At 36.0% G+C, this 23,167-nt stretch overlaps 1 protein-coding gene across 36 annotated transcripts in view; it reads right to left on the reverse strand.

Annotated features, from left to right (window-relative positions):
• Nucleotides 1-23,167, reverse strand: part of Patronin (calmodulin-regulated spectrin-associated protein patronin) — a 78,373-nt gene that overhangs the window by 42,144 nt on the left and 13,062 nt on the right. For 21 of the 36 annotated variants that reach the window (XM_073954993.1, XM_073954974.1, XM_073954972.1 and 18 more), the window contains exons 6-12: nt 19,375-19,524; nt 16,895-17,059; nt 8,705-8,845; nt 8,368-8,430; nt 8,151-8,297; nt 7,735-7,867; nt 7,424-7,641 (exon numbers count right to left, since the gene is read on the reverse strand). In XM_073954993.1, coding sequence (XP_073811094.1) covers nt 7,424-7,641; nt 7,735-7,867; nt 8,151-8,297; nt 8,368-8,430; nt 8,705-8,845; nt 16,895-17,059; nt 19,375-19,524 — 1,017 coding nt within the window. The remainder of the gene's footprint in view (nt 1-7,423; nt 7,642-7,734; nt 7,868-8,150; nt 8,298-8,367; nt 8,431-8,704; nt 8,846-16,894; nt 17,060-19,374; nt 19,525-23,167) is intronic. The other 15 variants (XM_073954988.1, XM_073954981.1, XM_073954983.1 and 12 more) reach the window with 4 other exon arrangements.

The following is a 23,167-nucleotide window of genomic DNA, read 5'->3' on the forward strand; positions in this document are numbered from 1 at the left end:
TGTCTCCAGATCAGAAAACAAGAAACCAAATTGATCATGTTGTGATAGATGGAAGACATTCATCGAGCGTGTTGGATGTACGATCATTCCGAGGCGAAAACATTCATTCGGACCACTACCTTGTTGCAGCAAAGGTACGCACCCGTTTAAACGTAGCAAACAAAGTACGAACAGACACAACACGAAAGTTAGACATCGGTAAGCTGCAATCACAACAGATAGCCACAGCATATTCCACTCAACTAGCCCAATTGCTTAATCAAAGCACTCCTCATCCCGATAACATATCAGCGCAATGGCAAAGCATTGCCCACTCCATGAAAACAGCCGCAAAATCCATACTTGGATACCAGAGACCTCCACCAAGGAATCCATGGTATGATCAGGAGTGTCGTGCTGCCACCGAAGAGAAAAATGCGGCATATAGGGCACGAGAGAGATACAGGGAGAAAAGGAGAGAGGAGAAACGTCTTTTCCGCAGGAAAAAGAGAGAGATGGAAAAGCGGTAGTGTGAAAAAAAACGAGATGTACAGGAGCCAGAATGAAGTCCGAAAATTCTACCAAAGAGTCAAGCATCAAACTGATGGCTTTGGTACAGGCACATCCTCCTGTAGAGACCAGCAAGGTAATTTGGTAACTGATACAGATAGTGTACTCAGGATATGGAAAGAACATTTTTCAAATCTGTTGGTATCCAATAGCAGCGAAGACGACGAAGATACCACAGTTCCAATCCCAGAAGATGGTATTGAAGGTATACCGCCCAGCCAAGATGAGGTAAGGACAGCAATAAATCGGCTGAAGAATAATAAGGCAGCAGGGGCCGATGGCTTACCAGCCGAGCTGTTCAAAACCGGAGGCGACACGCTGATAAGGTGTATTCATCAGCTAGTTAGAACCATCTGGCAGGAAGAACGAGTACCCAACGATTGGAACCTGAGTATCCTGTGCCCCGTCCACAAGAAGGGAGATAAGACTGTATGCTCTAACTATAGGGGCATAAGTCTACTCCCTATTGCCTAGGAGATAGTGTCAGGGATATTGTGCAAAAGACTAAAGCCTATGGTCAACGAGATAATTGGACCATACCAATGCGGCTTTAGACCTGGCAAGTCCACCATTGACCAAGTATTTACCCTGCGGCAAATCCTGGAGAAGACCCAAGAGATGCAGATCGACACTTACCACCTTTTTGTCGATTATAAAGCAGCCTTTGACAGCCCGCTGCGTTCAAAGGTATTCCAAGCCATGTCTAAATTTGGTATCCCTGCAAAGCTCATTCGGCTTTGTAAAATGACTTTGACTGACACGAGGTCCTCAGTTAAAATAGGAAAGAACCTCTCCGATGAGTTTGGTACCAAAAGAGGTTTCAGACAAGGAGACAGCCTTTCGTGTGATCTCTTCAACATCCTGCTGGAAAAGGTTATACGAGAGCCAAACGTCAAAAGAAGTGACACAATCTACACCAATAGTCACAAGTTACTTGCTTATGCTGATGATATAGACATCATGGTGTATGGCTCCGAAGCCTGGGGCAAGCAGACATGACAGGGCTTGGTGTGTTTGAGAGAAAAATTCTTCGAAAGATCTACGGTCCAATTTGCGTTGACGGTGAATATCGACGTCGCATGAACCACGAACTGTATCTGCTATACAACGACATCAATATTGTTAAACGTATCGAGATGCAGCGATTGCGTTGGCTAGGCCATATCATAAGAATGAGCGATGATGAACCCGCTAAAAAGACGTATAAATACGGACCGCTTGACGGTGCACGAGTGAATGATGAGATGAAAAGGCGCGGTATTGGAGAGTGCGAAGCAACAAATAGAGAGGAATGGAGATCTTGTCTTAGTTCGGCCTATGGAACAAATGTTTTGTAATGGGCCGGCTAAGTAACCCCCAGTTTTTGTAACTTATTTTCAGATTATTTCAATTTCTGTTTATTGCGTATAATATACAAAATTATTAACATTTAACATTGGGGGGGAAGAGTTTAGAAATACATAATTTCTGTTCTATTTTAATATTTTTTTGTGGTTTTTGTAATATGGTTTATATAATACTTTTGATCGATGTTTTTGGGAAAATGCAAAAAAAACCCAATGAACTAATTTACGTTAGGTGTTAAAATTACGATGAAACTATGTCATTGATATGAATGTGTTGAGACAATTGGCATCTTTCTCTGAAATTTTTCGTCAGGATGTTGATTCTATCCTGCACCAAATCGAAACCACTCAGGGTATGTAGTCTTCTTGTTGAATACAGCCAGGGTAGGTTGAATATCATCTTAAGTATCTTGTTTTGTGAAACTTGTAGTCTTTTTATATGACAACTTGCGGAGGATGCCCACACAGGTGCGCAATAGAACATAATAGGTTGAAAAACTGCTTTGAAAATTATAATCTTGTTCTCCAGACTTAGTTCTGATTTCCTGTTTATTAAAGGGTACATAACCCTGGTGATTTTATTGAGTTTGTCTACAATGTATGGAATGTGATATTTAAAATTCAATCTTTTGTCCAGTATAGTGCCGAGGTATTTAACATTTTCTTTCCAATCAATGCTGTAGTTGTTGAATAGTATTGGCCGTTGAGGCACAAAACATGATTTGCGCCTTCTTGTAAAAAAAATTGCCTCCGTTTTCTCATGATTTTGTAGAATTTTCCATTTGTGAAAGTAAGAGCTCAGCTCATTTAAGCCATGTTCCAATTTATTTAATATATTAGACGCATACACGTCTGAACATAGTATAGAGGTATCGTCTGCAAACATAAATGTAATGCATCCAGACAGTGATGGAATGTCAGAAGTATAAATATTATACAAAATAGGCGATAGACATGATACTTGGGGACATCCCGCGTTGGTATAAACTTCCTTGGAAAAGGAAGAACCAATGAACACTTTGAATGATCTTTTGTAAAGAAAGTTTAGTATCATTCTAATAAGATGTATGGGGAAATTAAGTTTTTTCATTTTGTATATTAGACCGTTATGCCAAACTGAGTCGAAGGCTGCTTTAATGTCTAATAAAACCATACCAGTGGATTTTCCCTCACTGAAATTTTTGGAAACCAATTTTTTAATTTTTAATAGTGGTTGTGCTGTGTTATGTTCTTTCCTGAATCCGAACTGCTGGGGAGGAAGTATATTATTAATGTTTATAAAATCCAAAATCTTTTCTTTTATAATCGTTTCCAGTATCTTGCTTAGAGATGATAATAGACTAATCGGTCTATAGGAAGCTGGATTATCGGGAGACTTATTAGGTTTAAGCAACGGAATTGTTTTTGAACATTTCCACTCCAAAGGGAAGAATGAATGTTTAAGGCAGGAATTTAAAATATTCATAAGATAAATTTTTCCCTTTTTTGGCAATTGTTTCAAACATTTGTTATTTATACAATCTAATCCTGGTGATTTTCTGTCCTTCAATTTCCTTAATAAGGCATTAGTGTGATTTATATTTATCAGGATGCTATCATCGACATCCGCATTCAAGGATTGTAATTCAAGCATGGTTGCATTAATCTCAGTAATAGTTGTATGATCACTTAGATGATTTGACATGTTATGAATGTTTTGAAAATGCGCAGCAATTATTTCACATTTATCCAGCTGTGAATAGTAGAAATTATTGTTTTGGGATAAAGTTGGTATATTTTGTGTTTTCCTCTTCAAAATTTTTGAAATTTTCCATAGTGGTTTGGATGAAGTATCTATTTCAGATAGTGTTTTATTCCAAGACTTATTTCTGAATGCCATTAATTCACGATTTATTTGTTTGTTCAGGCGATTCATATGGAGCCGATCACTAACGTCTCTGAACCTTTTAAAGTTCCTTTTATAAACATTTCGGTGTTGTATTAATATTTTTATATAATTTGGTGTAGTGCTTTTTGGTATACTGCTTATACTTTTAGGAGTACTGTAGTCTACGGCTTCTTTTATTACATTTGTAAATGTACAAACCATTGTATCAATCTGATTTGTATCATGACATAATATGGGTTCTCCAGATGTTAAAAGATTGTTGTTAATAAAATTTTTAAATCTGGACCAGTTAGTTTTGCTATAATTATAGTGGACATTGTTCGAAATTCGAACATTTATATCTACTTCACAGATAACTGGGAGGTGATCGGAGCTAAGATCATTTATAGCTTTTATCGAAACCACATTTTGGGAAATGTTTGTTAAAAATACATCTAGATTTGAAGGACATCTCCTCGAATCTGCTGGAATGTATGTCGAGTTTTGTGGAAAAACAATTTGTAAATTATTATGCTGGAGTTTATCATAAAGTAAATTTCCCCAAGCATTATTTCTTGTGCACCCCCAATATGAATGCCTGCAATTGAAATCTCCTCCTAATATAAATTTGTTTGAAGGGTCGGTTAACTTACGAACATCTGACGAAAACCGATTTCTAGTATCAGCATTAGCACGTCCTCCTGGAAAATAGCAGGAATATGCATAAAAATATTCATCGCCTGTATATATTTTCAATCCTATATTTTCAATAATAGCAGTATTTATCGGTGATATTAGTTGGTGACGAATGTTTTTCCTGATTATAATTGCGACTCCGCCTCCTCTGCCATATGCTCGGTCTTTTCGGTAGACGTGGTAGCTTCTATTTTTTAAAGATGTATTTGTATTTAGCCATGTTTCGTTTAACATGCAAATATCGATGTTGTGTTTTTCTAAAAAGAGAAGTAATTCTTCTTTTTTATTTCGGATGCCTCTGGCATTCCATATCATTATTTTTAAATTTGTTGTGCTCATTTTAAAAACTTGAAAGCAAGTGCTGTGATGACATCAAATTGATCGGCTTTTGTTTTACATTTGTTTAAGCTTGAGATTAGCTCCATAGTAAGACTCTTCATTTCCTCCAGACTGAAAAGATCGTTGTGCGTCTGGTTATTATTTGGTGTGTTAGTCCAACCAGGAAAATTACGATTTTCAGGTTGATTTAATTTATTTGGAAAAACATTATTAAAGTTTGTTGTAGTATCAAATTGAGTTGACTGCCTTTTGACCTTAGGTTTTTCGTAACGTTTTCTTATTTCAACGAACTTTAGACGACTTGGGCAGTCCAGTGACGAAGATTTGTGATCCCCATTACAGTTTGCGCATTTTTGAATGGTAACTGTACATTCTGAAGTTTTATGTTTTCCTGCGCAATTTGCACAAAATGTTGTAACTCTGCAACGGTTTGATCCATGACCAAACATTTGGCAGTTATAACATTGAGTTATTTTTCCTCTGTTGGGTTTTTGATATTCCCAACGGATTTTAAGATGATTTATATCTGAATAATTTTCACGCAGTTCCTTTAGGGTAATTGTTTTCTTTTGGAAATACACAACATATATTATATTTTCCTGGGATAAATTTCTGGATTTTTTTACCACCAGCTTGACATCAACGCACTTTAAACCCATTTCAATAAGGTTATTTTTAACGATGTTTGGATCCATTTTATCAAGATTTAATAAAATCACCTTATAAGGTTTTTCATTTTTGGGTACATAAGTGAAGTACTCCATTTTAAAGTTATTTGCTAAAGCTTCGCACATGGCGGCGTAATCTTCCTTTTTACTTAGGAAGACCTTTAATCCAATAGATATTTTCCTAATGGAATAACATGTAATTTTGAGTAGTCGGCACATTTCGTGCACTTGTTCTACTTTGCATTTTAGAATGGTAATCGGAGGCAATTTCTCTTTGACAGTGTTATCGATAATTGTGTCTTCATTGACTTCATCGATATCATCAGGGTCCACCACTTGCAGTGGGAGAAAGTAGTTTTGATTACTCTGAGAAGAACTGTTATTCTTCGGTTTTTTAGTCATGTTTATATGCCTCTTCGAGGCAACAACATTATCGTCGCACCGTCTCTTAATTTTGCACTATTTAATTGTTTTTGTTTGCTTAATTCTCTCGAATCGTAAGAAGAAGAAGCATGAATAGCTGTATTTTAAATTTGTTTTGTTTGTTTTTAATGGATAGTAAAGCACGTCTGAACAATTCAATGTAAACTTTGCGACTGTAACTTATTTTTGTTCGTTCGTCTATATTCGTAATAATTTAGGCATTCATAGCTCAGCCCCCTGATGACATACATATCTAATTTTTCGTATACCCGTTCCATATATCATTAAGGATTCCTCATTTAAAAATCAGCGCTCTACATTTGCGCTAAAGCGAGTAAATCGATCTACAAAATTTGACAATTCGTGTGAGAAGAATAAAAATTTTTACAAAAACTGGGGGTAAGTAAGTACTTTCACTAAAACCCATAGGATATTTCGACATAGAAGAAAAGTGACTCTGGCAATATAGACAAGATGGAGAAAGGCGCCGGTGTCTATTGCGAAATTCCATCGTGAAAGCTTAACGGCAGCTGTATCGTCATTCAAGCAGGGATTCTAGCTATCAGGAAGGCAGTAAATTTGTTAGGGATGTCTGAAACCAGTCTAGGAGCACCCCAGATTATATCTGTAGATAGTAATATATGATAATTGTTCTGCAAACTTCCCATACGTGACAAGGGAGACTTCTCTCATATCAATGAGTGCACCCTGATTCATATTAGCTCAATGATATGGGACATATTGTTTATCGCCGAGTCCGAACGGCGTGTCTTAAGACACCATTTGTAGAGAAGTTTAACATGGCTGAAATACTTAGAAAATGTCGCCAAACATTACTGAGGGGAATTTTGCCAACGTTGAAAATTTGATGTTGACTGAAAGGCTCTGAATGATTTCGCGGATATTTTCCAATCGACATTTCTCTTTCATCGTAGTATCTATATTCCAATTGATAAATATACCATTTTTGTTCAAAACTTAAAACGCACAGTCTTTCTTCTTCTGATTTTCTAATGAACATGTCTCGTAATTTGTTGGTAGTAGTTTCACTAAAACCCATAGGATATTTCTGCATAAAGGAAGGTTCTGGCGCAGGTGTCGACTGCGAAATTCCATCAACAAAGCTTAACGATATCTATATCGCCTTTCAAGCAGTGATTCTTGTTATCAAAAAAGTAGCAAAGTTGTTAATGATGCCTGAAACCAGTCTAGGACCACCCCTAATTGTATAAGTAGATAGTAGGTTGCCCAAAATAATCTAAAACCTATCCTTGATTGCAAAACGGCTCTGTGTGATTTCGCGGAAATAGACAAATGAAAAGTAATTTATGTGCGCCACTTTTGTTCAAATGTTAAGGCGCCAAAACTTTCTTTTTCTGATTTTTTAATGAACAAGTCTTGTAATTTGTTAGCAGTATGTTCACTAACACCCATAGGATATTCCGACCCAACTCTGACAATATACATATGTAGAAAGACAATATCGGTAGTAGGCGGCCCGGAAGAACCTCAAACCTCATCTCTTCCTTACTTACCACTTGTATTATTTTGCCAATTCTGTTGTGGTTTCATGTGCATGCTGGCATTTGAGGATTTACGGGTTAGGGTTGCATTTGGATCACGTTGTTCTCTTGGATCATCGGTCATTTCAGGACTATTAGAATGCTGTTTTTGTTGTTGTGGCACATTTGTGGCGCTATTGGCATGCGATAAAGTGCCATTATTTTTGGCAGCAAGATTAACATTGTCACAGCTAAAAAAATGGAAATAATGAAAATAATTCAATAATTCAAACAAATTTCTCAAAATAAATTAAACACGCAAGTTTCAACAAAAAAACACCCACCTTGGTTGCCTTTTTAGGGGCTGTTGTTTCTCTGTATCGTGATCTTGCTTTTCCGAACCAGAATCTGTGTCATAGCCTATTTGTAATGTGCCACGGGCATCGGCTATGGAAGAACGAATTGGGACGACATGTTCTGGAAGAAAAATAAAATTATTTAAATTTGTTTTATTAATTTTCAGCCTTATTCTGAATGTAGGCTCCCCGCAATTTTTGTCTCTCTGCCGTTTCAACTTAAAGGACAGAGTGAAGAAACTCGCAGGGAATTTACGTTCAGAATAATTTTTTTACAAATAAAACTGCTCCAAAAGCATCTACACATCAACTTAAAGGACGTATTAAATAATCACGATAAAGCTGTTTTAGGGAGCGTTTTTGCTTTTTTAGAAATAGATAAAATAACTGCATCTTTAACCTACCTATTGTCGTATTGGATAGTTTACGTTCCCGATCACGATCACCCCTATCGAAACGATCAATTGCATTCAGTTGATCCTGAGAGCCACCGAAATTTTCAATTGTTAGCTGGGAATCTTCACTGGAAGAATTACGACGGGAACGGCGACCTTAGCAAAACAAAAGACAAAAAACACATTTCCATAAAATGTAATTAGAAGTTCATTCGTTCTAACATACCTGCATAACTGGGTCTACGATGTTGATCCCAATTGCTGGGTCTGCCAGCTGGAACATTATCACCTAAAATCGAAAACACATATTAAAAAATAGTCTAAACTGTCTCCTTTTACACCTAAAAATTCCAAATTACGTAAAAATTGTTTCAACACACCAAAAAAGCTAAATAAAAATTACATTATAGTAAAAAAAAAATCAACAACAAATATGTATGAATATCTATTTTAGTTTTAATAAATGATTGATTGTTTGATTAGCATAAAGGACGACACCACACACAATGTCGCAAAGGATGGCGTGTGTAAGCGTGTTTAATTTTATTTTTTTTGGAACAAACCTCTTTCATCGGCCTTCGTTTCGGTGTTTGACTTCTCTTTTGCTTGTCTTAAACGGGCGGGCATAAGTGGATCCTGCTGTTGTTGTTGCATATGCATGGTAGATAATGTGGTAACACCACGTGATTTGTGCACAACGAATGCTAAATGATGAAAAATGGAAGTAAAAAGAAAACGGGTGGGGTGGTGATTGGAAATTGGTGCGAATTTAATAACAACAAAAATAATAATAATAGATACAGATAATAAAATAAAAACGAAAGAAACTTGAAAAAATATAACTTGTAAATGGTTAAAGTGGGTAGACGACTTAAAGTTTCAAGGATGGCAAAATTAGTATTCTAAGGACAAAATGTGTAACATTTATTCCTAGACAAAATATGAACGGAAATATAATATTCTATAAGACCATGGGGGATCTTCATTTAATTTCTCACTGCCCCAAAGACGTTATAAGAAATCGAAAAGACTCGAAGAGTGGGCCATATTACTGACAATTTATTTAATGATTGAAGGTTTTCCTATAGAAATCCCAATTCAGCTAGGCTGAATTGAAGTTTTCCTATAGAAACCCCAATTCAGCTAGGCTGAATTGAAGTTTTCCTATAGAAACCCCAATTCAGCTAGGCTGAATTGAAGTTTTCCTATAGAAACCCCAATTCAGCTAGGCTGAATTGAAGTTTTCCTATAGAAAACCCAATTCAGCTAGGCTGAATTGAAGTTTTCCTATAGAAAACCCAATTCAGCTAGGCTGAATTGAAGTTTTCCTATAGAAAACCCAATTCAGCTAAGCTGAATTGAAGTTTTCCTATAGAAAACCCAATTCAGCTAAGCTGAATTGAAGTTTTCCTATAGAAAACCCAATTCAGCTAAGCTGAATTGAAGTTTTCCTATAGAAAACCCAATTCAGCTAAACTGAATTGAAGTTTTTTTATAGACAACCCAATTCAGCTAAACTGAATTGAAGTTTTTTTATAGACAACCCAACTCAGCTAAGCTGAATTGAAGTTTTCCTATAGGAAATCCAACTCAGTTAAGCTGAATTGAAGTTTTCCTATAGAAAACCCCATTCAGCTAAGCTGAATTGAAGTTTTCCTATAGAAAACGCCATTCAGCTAAGCTGAATTGAAGTTTTCCTATAGAAAACCCCATGCAGCTAAGCTGAATTGAAGTTTTCCTATAGAAAATCCCATTCAGCTAAGCTGAATTGAAGTTTTCCTATAAAAAATCCCATTCAGCTAAGCTGAATTGAAGTTTTCCTATAGAAAACCCCATTCAGCTAAGCTGAATTGAAGTTTTCCTGTAGAAAACCCCATTCAGCTAAGCTGAATTGAAGTTTTCCTATAGAAAACCCCATTCAGCTAAGCTGAATTGAAGTTTTCCTATAGAAAACCCAATTCAGTTTTCCTATAGAAACCCCAATTCAGCTAGGCTGAATGGAAGTTTTCCTATAGAAAACCTAATTCAGCTAGGCTGAAGTTTTCCTATAGAAAGCCCAATCAATTCAACCTAGCTGAATTGGGTTTTCTATAGGAAAACTTCTATTCAGCCTAGCTGAATTGGGTTTTCTATAGGAAAACTTCAATTCAGCCTAGCTGAATTGGGATTTTCTATAGGAAAACTTCAATTCAGCCTAGCTGAATTGGGTTTTCTATAGGAAAATTTCAATTCAGCTTAGCTGAATTGGGTTTTCTATAGGAAAACTTCAATTCAGCCTTGCTGAATTGGGTTTTCTATAGGAAAACTTCAATTCAGCCTAGCTGAAGTTTTCCTATAGAAAACCCAATTCAGCTAAGCTGAATTGAAGTTTTCCTATAGAAAACCCAATTCAGCTAAGCTGAATTGAAATTTTCCTATAGAAAACCCAATTCAGCTAGGCTGAATTGAAGTTTTCCTATAGAAAATCCCAATTCAGCTAGGCTGAATTGAAGTTTTCCTATAGAAACCCCAATTCAGCTAGGCTGAATTGAAGTTTTCCTATAGAAACCCCAATTCAGCTAGGCTGAATTGAAGTTTTCCTATAGAAACCCCAATTCAGCTAGGCTGAATTGAAGTTTTCCTATAGAAAACCCAATTCAGCTAGGCTGAATTGAAGTTTTCCTATAGAAAACCCAATTCAGCTAGGCTGAATTGAAGTTTTCCTATAGAAAACCCAATTCAGCTAAGCTGAATTGAAGTTTTCCTATAGAAAACCCAATTCAGCTAAGCTGAATTGAAGTTTTCCTATAGAAAACCCAATTCAGCTAAGCTGAATTGAAGTTTTCCTATAGAAAACCCAATTCAGCTAAACTGAATTGAAGTTTTTTTATAGACAACCCAATTCAGCTAAACTGAATTGAAGTTTTTTTATAGACAACCCAACTCAGCTAAGCTGAATTGAAGTTTTCCTATAGGAAATCCAACTCAGTTAAGCTGAATTGAAGTTTTCCTATAGAAAACCCCATTCAGCTAAGCTGAATTGAAGTTTTCCTATAGAAAACGCCATTCAGCTAAGCTGAATTGAAGTTTTCCTATAGAAAACCCCATGCAGCTAAGCTGAATTGAAGTTTTCCTATAGAAAATCCCATTCAGCTAAGCTGAATTGAAGTTTTCCTATAAAAAATCCCATTCAGCTAAGCTGAATTGAAGTTTTCCTATAGAAAACCCCATTCAGCTAAGCTGAATTGAAGTTTTCCTGTAGAAAACCCCATTCAGCTAAGCTGAATTGAAGTTTTCCTATAGAAAACCCCATTCAGCTAAGCTGAATTGAAGTTTTCCTATAGAAAACCCAATTCAGTTTTCCTATAGAAACCCCAATTCAGCTAGGCTGAATGGAAGTTTTCCTATAGAAAACCTAATTCAGCTAGGCTGAAGTTTTCCTATAGAAAGCCCAATCAATTCAACCTAGCTGAATTGGGTTTTCTATAGGAAAACTTCTATTCAGCCTAGCTGAATTGGGTTTTCTATAGGAAAACTTCAATTCAGCCTAGCTGAATTGGGATTTTCTATAGGAAAACTTCAATTCAGCCTAGCTGAATTGGGTTTTCTATAGGAAAATTTCAATTCAGCTTAGCTGAATTGGGTTTTCTATAGGAAAACTTCAATTCAGCCTTGCTGAATTGGGTTTTCTATAGGAAAACTTCAATTCAGCCTAGCTGAAGTTTTCCTATAGAAAACCCAATTCAGCTAAGCTGAATTGAAGTTTTCCTATAGAAAACCCAATTCAGCTAAACTGAATTGAAGTTTTTTTATAGACAACCCAATTCAGCTAAACTGAATTGAAGTTTTTTTATAGACAACCCAACTCAGCTAAGCTGAATTGAAGTTTTCCTATAGGAAATCCAACTCAGTTAAGCTGAATTGAAGTTTTCCTATAGAAAACCCCATTCAGCTAAGCTGAATTGAAGTTTTCCTATAGAAAACGCCATTCAGCTAAGCTGAATTGAAGTTTTCCTATAGAAAACCCCATGCAGCTAAGCTGAATTGAAGTTTTCCTATAGAAAATCCCATTCAGCTAAGCTGAATTGAAGTTTTCCTATAAAAAATCCCATTCAGCTAAGCTGAATTGAAGTTTTCCTATAGAAAACCCCATTCAGCTAAGCTGAATTGAAGTTTTCCTGTAGAAAACCCCATTCAGCTAAGCTGAATTGAAGTTTTCCTATAGAAAACCCCATTCAGCTAAGCTGAATTGAAGTTTTCCTATAGAAAACCCAATTCAGTTTTCCTATAGAAACCCCAATTCAGCTAGGCTGAATGGAAGTTTTCCTATAGAAAACCTAATTCAGCTAGGCTGAAGTTTTCCTATAGAAAGCCCAATCAATTCAACCTAGCTGAATTGGGTTTTCTATAGGAAAACTTCTATTCAGCCTAGCTGAATTGGGTTTTCTATAGGAAAACTTCAATTCAGCCTAGCTGAATTGGGATTTTCTATAGGAAAACTTCAATTCAGCCTAGCTGAATTGGGTTTTCTATAGGAAAATTTCAATTCAGCTTAGCTGAATTGGGTTTTCTATAGGAAAACTTCAATTCAGCCTTGCTGAATTGGGTTTTCTATAGGAAAACTTCAATTCAGCCTAGCTGAATTGGGTTTTCTATAGGAAAACTTCAATTCAGCCTAGCTGAATTGGGTTTTCTATAGGAAAACTTCAATTCAGCTTAGCTGAATTGGGTTTTCTATAGGAAAACTTCAATTCAGCTTAGCTGAATTGGGTTTTCTATAGGAAAACTTCAATTCAGCTTAGCTGAATTGGGTTTTCTATAGGAAAACTTCAATTCAGCTTAGCTGAATTGGGTTTTCTATAGGAAAACTTCAATTCAGCTTAGCTGAATTGGGTTTTCTATAGGAAAACTTCAATTCAGCTTAGCTGAATTGGGTTTTCTATAGGAAAACTTCAATTCAGCTTAGCTGAATTGGGTTTTCTATAGGAAAACTTCAATTCAGCTTAGCTGAATTGGGTTTTCTATAGGAAAACTTCAATTCAGCTTAGCTGAATTGGGTTTTCTATAGGAAAACTTCAATTCAGCTTAGCTGAATTGGGTTTTCTATAGGAAAACTTCAATTCAGCTTAGCTGAATTGGGTTTTCTATAGGAAAACTTCAATTCAGCTTAGCTGAATTGGGTTTTCTATAGGAAAACTTCAATTCAGCTTAGCTGAATTGGGTTTTCTATAGGAAAACTTCAATTCAGCTTAGCTGAATTGGGTTTTCTATAGGAAAACTTCAATTCAGCTTAGCTGAATTGGGTTTTCTATAGGAAAACTTCAATTCAGCTTAGCTGAATTGGGTTTTCTATAGGAAAACTTCAATTCAGCTTAGCTGAATTGGGTTTTCTATAGGAAAACTTCAATTCAGCTTAGCTGAATTGGGTTTTCTATAGGAAAACTTCAATTCAGCTTAGCTGAATTGGGTTTTCTATAGGAAAACTTCAATTCAGCTTAGCTGAATTGGGTTTTCTATAGGAAAACTTCAATTCAGCTTAGCTGAATTGGGTTTTCTATAGGAAAACTTCAATTCAGCTTAGCTGAATTGGGTTTTCTATAGGAAAACTTCAATTCAGCTTAGCTGAATTGGGTTTTCTATAGGAAAACTTCAATTCAGCTTAGCTGAATTGGGTTTTCTATAGGAAAACTTCAATTCATCTTAGCTGAATTGGGTTTTCTATAGGAAAACTTCAAATCAGCTTAGCTGAATTGGGTTTTCTATAGGAAAACTTCAATTCAGCTTAGCTGAATTGGGTTTTCTATAGGAAAACTTCAAATCAGCTTAGCTGAATTGGGTTTTCTATAGGAAAACTTCAATTCAGCTTAGCTGAATTGGGTTTTCTATAGGAAAACTTCAATTCAGCTTAGCTGAATTGGGTTTTCTATAGGAAAACTTCAATTCAGCTTAGCTGAATTGGGTTTTCTATAGGAAAACTTCAATTCAGCTTAGCTGAATTGGGTTTTCTATAGGAAAACTTCAATTCAGCTTAGCTGAATTGGGTTTTCTATAGGAAAACTTCAATTCAGCTTAGCTGAATTGGGTTTTCTATAGGAAAACTTCAATTCAGCTTAGCTGAATTGGGTTTTCTATAGGAAAACTTCAATTCAGCTGGGCTGAATTGGGTTTTCTATAGGAAAACTGTAATTAAGCTTAGCTGAATTGGGTTTTCGATAGGAAAACTTCAATTCAGCCTAGCTGAATTGGGTTTTCGATAGGAAAACTTCAATTCAGCCTAGCTGATTTGGGTTTTCTATAGGAAAACTTCAATTCAGCTTAGCTGAATGGGGTTTTCTATAGGAAAACTTCAATTCAGCTTAGCTGAATTGGGTTTTCTATAGGAAAACTTCAATTCAGCTTAGCTGAATTGGGTTTTCTATAGGAAAACTTCAATTCAGCTTAGCAAATTGGGTTTTCTATAGGAAAACTTCAATTCAGCTGGGCTGAATTGGGTTTTCTATAGGAAAACTTGAATTAAGCTTAGCTGAATTAAGTTTTCTACAGGAAAACTTCAATTCAGCCAAGCTGAATTGGGTTTTCTATAGGAAAACTTAATTGGGTTTTCTATAGGAAAACTTTAATTCAGCCAAGCTGAATTGGGTTTTCTATAGGAAAACTTTAATTCAGCCTTGCTGAATTGGGTTTTCTATAGGAAAACTTCAATTCAGCTTAGCTGAATTGGGTTTTCTATAGGAAAACTTCAATTCAGCCTAGCTGAATTGGGTTTTCGATAGGAAAACTTCAATTCAGCCTAGCTGATTTGGGTTTTCGATAGGAAAACTTCAATTCAGCCTAGCTGATTTGGGTTTTCTATAGGAAAACTTCAATTCAGCTTAGCTGAATGGGGTTTTCTATAGGAAAACTTCAATTCAGCTTAGCTGAATTGGGTTTTCTATAGGAAAACTTCAATTCAGCCTAGCTGATTTGGGTTTTCTATAGGAAAACTTCAATTCAGCTTAGCTGAATGGGGTTTTCTATAGGAAAACTTCAATTCAGCTTAGCTGAATTGGGTTTTCTATAGGAAAACTTCAATTCAGCTTAGCTGAATTGGGTTTTCTATAGGAAAACTTCAATTCAGCTTAGCTGAATTGGGTTTTCTATAGGAAAACTTCAATTCAGCTTAGCTGAATTGGGTTTTCTATAGGAAAACTTCAATTCAGCTTAGCTGAATTGGGTTTTCTATAGGAAAACTTCAATTCAGCTTACCTGAATTGGGTTTTCTATAGGAAAACTTCAATTCAGCTTAGCTGAATTGGGTTTTCTATAGGAAAACTTCAATTCAGCTTAGCTGAATTGGGTTTTCTATAGGAAAACTTCAATTCAGCTTAGCTGAATTGGGTTTTCTATAGGAAAACTTCAATTCAGCTTAGCTGAATTGGGTTTTCTATAGGAAAACTTCAATTCAGCTTAGCTGAATTGGGTTTTCTATAGGAAAACTTCAATTCAGCTTAGCTGAATTGGGTTTTCTATAGGAAAACTTCAATTCAGCTTAGCTGAATTGGGTTTTCTATAGGAAAACTTCAATTCAGCTTAGCTGAAGTGGGTTTTCTATAGGAATTGGGTTTAGCTGAATTGGGTTTTCTATAGGAAAACTTCAATTCAGCTTAGCTGAATTGGGTTTTCTATAGGAAAACTTCAATTCAGCTTAGCTGAATTGGGTTTTCTATGGGAAAACTTCAATTCAGCTTAGCTGAATTGGGTTTTCTATGGGAAAACTTCAATTCAGCTTAGCTGAATTGGGTTTTCTATAGGAAAACTTCAATTCAGCTTAGCTGAATTGGGTTTTCTATAGGAAAACTTCAATTCAGCTTAGCTGAAATGGGTTTTCTATAGGAAAACTTCAATTCAGCTTAGCTGAATTGGGTTTTCTATAGGAAAACTTCAATTCAGCCTAGCTGAATTGGGTTTTCTATAGGAAAACTTCAATTCAGCCTAGCTGAATTGGGTTTTCTATAGGAAAACTTCAATTCAGCCTAGCTGAATTGGGTTTTCTATAGGAAAACTTCAATTCAGCCTAGCTGAATTGGGTTTTCTATAGGAAAACTTCAATTCAGCCTAGCTGAATTGGGTTTTCTATAGGAAAACTTCAATTCAGCCTAGCTGAATTGGGTTTTCTATAGGAAAACTTCAATTCAGCCTAGCTGAATTGGGTTTTCTATAGGAAAACTTCAATTCAGCCTAGCTGAATTGGGTTTCCTATACGAAAACTTCAATTCAGCCTAGCTGAATTGGGTTTTCTATAGGAAAACTTCAATTCAGCTTAGCTGAATTGGGTTTTCTATAGGAAAACTTCAATTCAGCTTAGCTGAATTGGGTTTTCTATAGGAAAACTTCAATTCAGCTTAGCTGAAAAACGTAAGCTTAGCTGAATTAAGTTTTCTACAGGAAAACTTCAATTCAGCCAAGCTGAATTGGGTTTTCTATAGGAAAACTTAATTGGGTTTTCTATAGGAAAACTTTAATTCAGCCAAGCTGAATTGGGTTTTCTATAGGAAAACTTCAATTCAGCCTAGCTGAATTGGGTTTTCGATAGGAAAACTTCAATTCAGCCTAGCTGATTTGGGTTTTCTATAGGAAAACTTCAATTCTGCCTGGACTTAAGGGTGTTTTCTATTGCTTAAATTTAATATTTTTTGAAACTTTAAGCTCTACCCAAGGAACAAAATAAACTCATAAACAAATTATTAACTTTTGGAAAAATTACAAAAATAAAAACAAATTAAAAAAATGTTTACCTTCATTATCGAAATGAGCATTTTCGGCCATGTTACGGGGATCGTAAATTTGTGATTGTTGTGTTTGCTGAAATTGTTGTTGTTGTTGTGGTGGTTGTGGTTGGTGGTGATGGATAGATGCAGCAGGTTTATGGATAAAGCCACTCGCCGTATTTGTATAAGTTACTATAAAAATATAAAATAATAATTTCAGAAAAAATATAAAATAAAGTTTTCAATTCAATCTGGTTAGAGAAAAAACAAAACACAGGTCAGCTGTACAAGGTAGTGGGCGGGTGGTGTAAAAAAAAAGTGTTTGTGTGTTTTTGCAGTGTGTTTCCTCGAGTGTGTGTGTGTGGGCGGGTGAAGTGAGTGAGATGTGCAGCATTTATTTGTGTGTTAAATTTGTCAAGATTTTTAATTTCAGCCAATCAATCAGTTACTAAACTGAGAGAAACTCAAAAGCATAAGTCACAATTTCGGTAATTATAATTTGAGGTTAGATTTGTTTAAAAGCGATTCTTTAGACGAGGGTTAAAGAAACACACACATGTTTTTTCTATATCTTGATAATATATTTGTAGTTGGAAAATAAGGATGAATTCATTACTGATATGTGAGAGTGGCAATAAAATCTATAAGAAAAAAACTAACAAACAGAAAAAGTCAAATTAAGTTAGATGAGGCTTGAGATGATGACAACAACAATGAACTAAGTTGTTAAAGAGGGGAGTGAGGGAATCTATGTAAATATGAAATGAATGAATGAACGAATGGCATGTGGTGGGCAGTTAAGTAATGGCTAGTTGCTGGTGTTTAAAAAAGTCATTACTTATAAAAGCTGCGGCTGCGGCTGCTGTTGCTGTTTTTATGGCTTATCTACTTTTCTTTTTTACTTAAGGTGGGGCACAACAATGATTATGTATTTGCAATGAGCGCGACAGAAAGGGGGATTTGGTTGTCTATGAATTTTTTGTGACATGATGAAACAACAACTTTTTGTAACAACTTAAAATGCGATTTGAATATTTAAACTACGTATGCAAAAAAATGCAAGTTCAATAATTTAACATTGCTTTGCATTTCTCAGAAACATAAATTAGCTTAGCTAAATTCATGATTTCCATGGGGAAAACCTGCAATTCAGCCTAGTTGAAGTGACTTTTCCTTACCCTTGTGCCAGACACTGAAAATAACACATGAAAATATTTTAGCTTTTAAGAGAGAGCGGAAGTGAAGGAGCTCCCTTTCTCCCTTCTTACCCATAAGCTCAAAACATTTTCATGAAAATTTTCATAGTCTGGCATAAGACTTAGCAAAACTTCAATTCAGCATAGCTGAATGGGGTTTTCTATAGGAAAACTTCAATTCAGCATAGCTGAATGGGGTTTTTTATAGGAAAAGTTCAATTCAGCATAGCTGAATGGGGTTTTCTATAGGAAAACTTCAATTCAGCATAGCTGAATGGGGTTTTCTATAGGAAAACTTCAATTCAGCATAGCTGAATGGGGTTTTCTATAGGAAAACTTCAATTCAGCATAGCTGAATGGGGTTTTCTATAGGAAAACTTCAATTCAGCATAGCTGAATGGGGTTTTCTATAGGAAAACTTCAATTCAGCATAGCTGAATGGGGTTTTCTATAGGAAAACTTCAATTCAGCATAGCTGAATGGGGTTTTCTATAGGAAAACTTCAATTCAGCATAGCTGAATGGGGTTTTCTATAGGAAAACTTCAATTCAGCATAGCTGAATGGGGTTTTCTATAGGAAAACTTCAATTCAGCATAGCTGAATGGGGTTTTCTATAGGAAAACTTCAATTCAGCATAGCTGAATGGGGTTTTCTATAGGAAAACTTCAATTCAGCATAGCTGAATGGGGTTTTCTATAGGAAAACTTCAATTCAGCATAGCTGAATGGGGGTTTCTTTAGGAAAGTTGCAATTCAGCATAGCTAAATTGGATTTTCTATAGGAAAGTTGCAATTCAGCATAGCTGAATTGGGTTTTCTTTGCCCAAATAAGTTCGACTTAAATCAAATATTTCGAAAAACTATTTCTTTTAGAAAAAATAGTATTTCGATACTGCATTTAAATGCGTACGCAGTCAAAAATAAATAAAATGATGGGAAATATGAAAAACAAAATAACATGCAGAAAAAAAAACAAGGAAAAATGTGGCAATGGGAACTTAAAAAAATAAAGAGCAAAATTGGTTCTTTAATTGAATGAAAACGCAACTGAATAGCCAGAGAAAGTCAAGACTATCCACTTTACTTTAAAGCTGTGTATGGACGGCTTAATTGAAAAATAAACAAAACAAAAAAGTATAAAACAAATACAATTAACAAAACAACAATTTTGCAACACAACTATATAAACAAATCAATTAACAAATTAAAAGACAAACCAAACAAGAAAGTAAACACAAAATTTTTGTAGAAAAAAACGTTTTGCAACTTTTTTCGTTTTTGTTTTGTAAACTTTTTCTTGTAAATAATGACCTTGAAATTGAGGTCGTGTCGTTGGCGAGCTAGAAGGTTGATCTAATTCACTTCTTAGATCTGGTATTGGTATCACTGTTGGCATAGTTAAACCACGACGATGATATATTCCATGTTCATTGGCACCTGCATTTTGTTTAGCGATGATCTCTGGTGTATTTTTTCATTTTTTTGTTTTAGATTTTTAAAGATTTTTTGGTGTTTTATTTTATTTTTGATATTTTGTATTTTGAAATAGCAAACAGAAACAGCAAGAGAAAGAAAGTAAAAAAGAAAAACAGTTAAGGATTAATATAAAAGAGTTGTTAACAAATTTTGTTTGAATATTTAAACTTGGAACACCTATTTTATATGTTTGTATGTGTGTATGTTTCATTTGGGGGAAAACAAGATCAAAATATAAGATTCCAAACCAAGGACATAAGACAATAACACATAACACATCATAAACAACCTAAGCATAAGTATGTCGAACATATCCCGGGGACACAAAAAGACACAAACCCAAAATGACATTAAAATAAATGATTAAAAATTGTTGGAGGTCACAAACAACAGAAATATGGGTTTTGGGTTTCGCACACAGAAATGGTTAAGTCAGTAGTAGGAGACAGCCACTAGTAAAATAACATAAACCTTCCTCTACAGAAAGGATCTCAGCTTCAGAATATTTAGAATGAAAAAATCTGAGCTCCCTGTTCAAATTTTGGTTGATTGACTGTGCGTGTGGATTTCGTGGTTGTGGCACAGTTATTCAAAACTGATGTGAACCTTCTATAAAGAAAACCAAGACGAACAAACCCAGCTGGGTTCTATTAAAGTGACACACATAGGCTGAACCAGGCAATTTGCCCTTATGATACGGATGGCGAAGCTTTTCGGCAACAATTGCTTCATTGTCGTAGAAAGCTGGCAGTTTGGCGTTCAATTTTGGATGATTATTCGACGCCAAGAGTTCAGGAACTCAGAATAATAAGACTTCTTAGAAGTGCCAAAGCAAAAGAGGATATAGACAAAAAGATCCTAAAAAAATCACCGAAAATAAATTTCAGCTGATACGAACGATAAGGAAGTTTGAAAGAAACTATTCTCCTTAATATCCTCGAGTGTAAAAGTGCCACTGAGACTTCTATAGATCCTTTCTGAAAGGAAGACTGCTTGAATAGCACCTTTCAGAATGAAAGGGTGCTTCTATAGACCCTTTCTTAAAGGGTTCATAGGATCACCATTTCTGAAAGAAAGGGTCCATAGAAGCAACCATTCTGAAAGTAAGGGTCCATAGAATCACCAATTCTGAAAGAAATGGTGCTTCTATAGACCTCTTCTGAAAGAAAGGCTTCTATGGACCCTTTCTTTCAGAATCGGCGATTCTATGAACCCTTTCTTTCAGAAATGGTGATTCTTTGGACCCTTTCTTTTAGAAAGGGTGCTCTATGGCGCCTTCTTTCAGAAAAAGTGCTTCTATGGAACCTTTCTTTCAAAAATGGTGCTCTATGGACCGTTTCTTTCTGAAAGGGTGCTTCTATGGACCCTTTCAAAAGCAAAATGTATGCTTCTATGGACCCTTTCTAAACAAAAGTATGCTTCTACGGACTCTTTCTAAAATAATGGGTGCTTCTATAGACCCTTCCTAAAAGAAAGCGTGCATCTATGGACCCTTTTTAAAAGATTGGTTGCTTCTATGGATCCTTTTTAAAAGAAAGGGTGCCCCTATGGAGCCTTTCCAAAATGAAGGGTGCGCTTCTATTGATACTTTCTAAAAGAAATGGTTCTTCCATGGACCCTTTCAAAAAGAAAAGGTGCTTCTATGGACCCTTTCTAAAAGAAAGGATGCTTCTATGGACCCTTTCTAAAAGAAAGGGTGCTTCTATGGACCCTTTCTAAATGAAAGGGTGCTTCTATATACCCTTTCTAAATGAAAGGGTGCTTCTATTGACCCTTTTTAAATGAAAGGGGGCTTCTATAGACGCTTTCTAAATGAAAGGGTGCTTCTATAGACCCTTTCTAAAAAAAGAGTGCTTCTGTAGACCCTTTCTAAATGAAAGGGTGCTTCTATAGACCCTTTCTAAATGAAAGGGTGCTTCTATAGACCCTTTCTAAATGAAAGGGTGCTTCTATAGACCCTTTCTAAATGAAAGGGTGCTTCTATAGACCCTTTCTAAATGAAAGGGTGCTTCTATAGACCCTTTCTAAATGAAAGGGTGCTTCTATAGACCCTTTCTAAATGAAAGGGTGCTTCTATAGACCCTTTCTAAATGAAAGGGTGCTTCTATAGACCCTTTCTAAAAGAAAGGGTGCTTCTATGGACCCTTTCTAAAAGAAAGGGTGCTTCTATGGACCTTTTCAAAAAAAAGGGTGCTTCTATGGACCCTTTCTAAAAGAAAGGGTGCGTCTATGGACCCTTTCTAAAAGAAAGGCTGCTTCTATGGACCCTTTCTAAAAGAAAGGGTGCTTCTGTGGACCCTTTCTAAAACAAAGGGCGGTTCTATGAACCCTTTCTAAAACGAAGGGCGCTTCTATGGTCCCTTTGTAAAAGAAAGGGTGCTTCTATGGACCCTTTCTAAACGAAAGGGTGCTTCTATGGACCCTTTCTAAAAGAAAGGGTGCTTCTATGGACCCTTTCTAAAAGAAAGGCTGCTTCTATGGACCCTTTCTAAAAGAAAGGGTGCTTCTGTGGACCCTTTCTAAAACAAAGGGCGGTTCTATGAACCCTTTCTAAAACGAAGGGCGCTTCTATGGTCCCTTTGTAAAAGAAAGGGTGCTTCTATGGACCCTTTCTAAACGAAAGGGTGCTTCTATGGACCCTTTCTAAAAGAAAGGGTGCTTCTATGGACCCTTTCTAAAAGAAAGGGTGCTTCTATGGACCCTTTCTAAAAGAAAGAGTGCTGCTATGGACCCTTTTTAAAAGATAGGGTGCTTCTATGGAACCTTTCTAAAAGAAAGGGTGCTCCTATGGACTCTTTCTAAAAGAAAGGGTGCTTCTATGGACCCTTTCTAAGAGAAAGAGTGCTTCTATGGACCCCTTATAAAAGAAAGGGTGTTTCTATGGACCCTTCCTAAAAGAAAGAGTGTTTCTATGGACCCTTTCTAAAAGAAAGAGTGTTTCTATGGAACCATTCCAAAAGAAAGAGTTCTTCTATGGACCCTTTCTAAAACATAGGGTGATTCTATGGACCCTTTCTAAAACAAAGTGTGCTTCTATGGACCCTTTCTAAAACATAGGGTGCTTCTATGGACCTTTTCTAAAAGAAAGAGTGCTGCTATGGACCCTTTCTAAAAGAAAGGGTGCTTCAATGGACCCTTTTTAAAAGAAAGGGTGCTTCTATGGACCGTTTCTTAAAGAACGGGTGCTTCTATAGACCCTTTCTAAAAGAGAGGGTGCTTCTATGGACCATTTCTAAAAGAAAGTGTGTTTCTATGTTCAGTTCTTGACAGTAAGGTTGTTTCTGTAGACCCTTTCAAAAGACAGGGTGCTCTATAGATCTTTCCTAAAAGACAGGGTGCTTCCTTAGACCCTTTCTAAAAGAATGGGTGTGCTTATAGACACTAGAAAGTCTGCTTCCATAGACCCTTTCTGAAGAAAAGGCTGCTTCTATGGACTCTTTCTGAAATAAGGTTGCTTCTATAGTATGCTACACACTACCAGGATGATCACAATAGACCAAAGTTTTCATAATAAAGTGGTTGCTGTTACGGTGACTGTGCGTCCTTACACCTAAGTATGGGCTCTTGTTTCGACAAAAACCCTGAACACCCGCAATATCGGCATTATCGACGTTCTGCGTGTGTGGCG

This window comes from Musca autumnalis, unplaced genomic scaffold (genome assembly GCF_047663935.1).
Source record: "Musca autumnalis isolate F117 unplaced genomic scaffold, ASM4766393v1 scaffold_5, whole genome shotgun sequence".
In the NCBI taxonomy this organism is placed as follows: Eukaryota; Metazoa; Arthropoda; class Insecta; order Diptera; family Muscidae; genus Musca; species Musca autumnalis.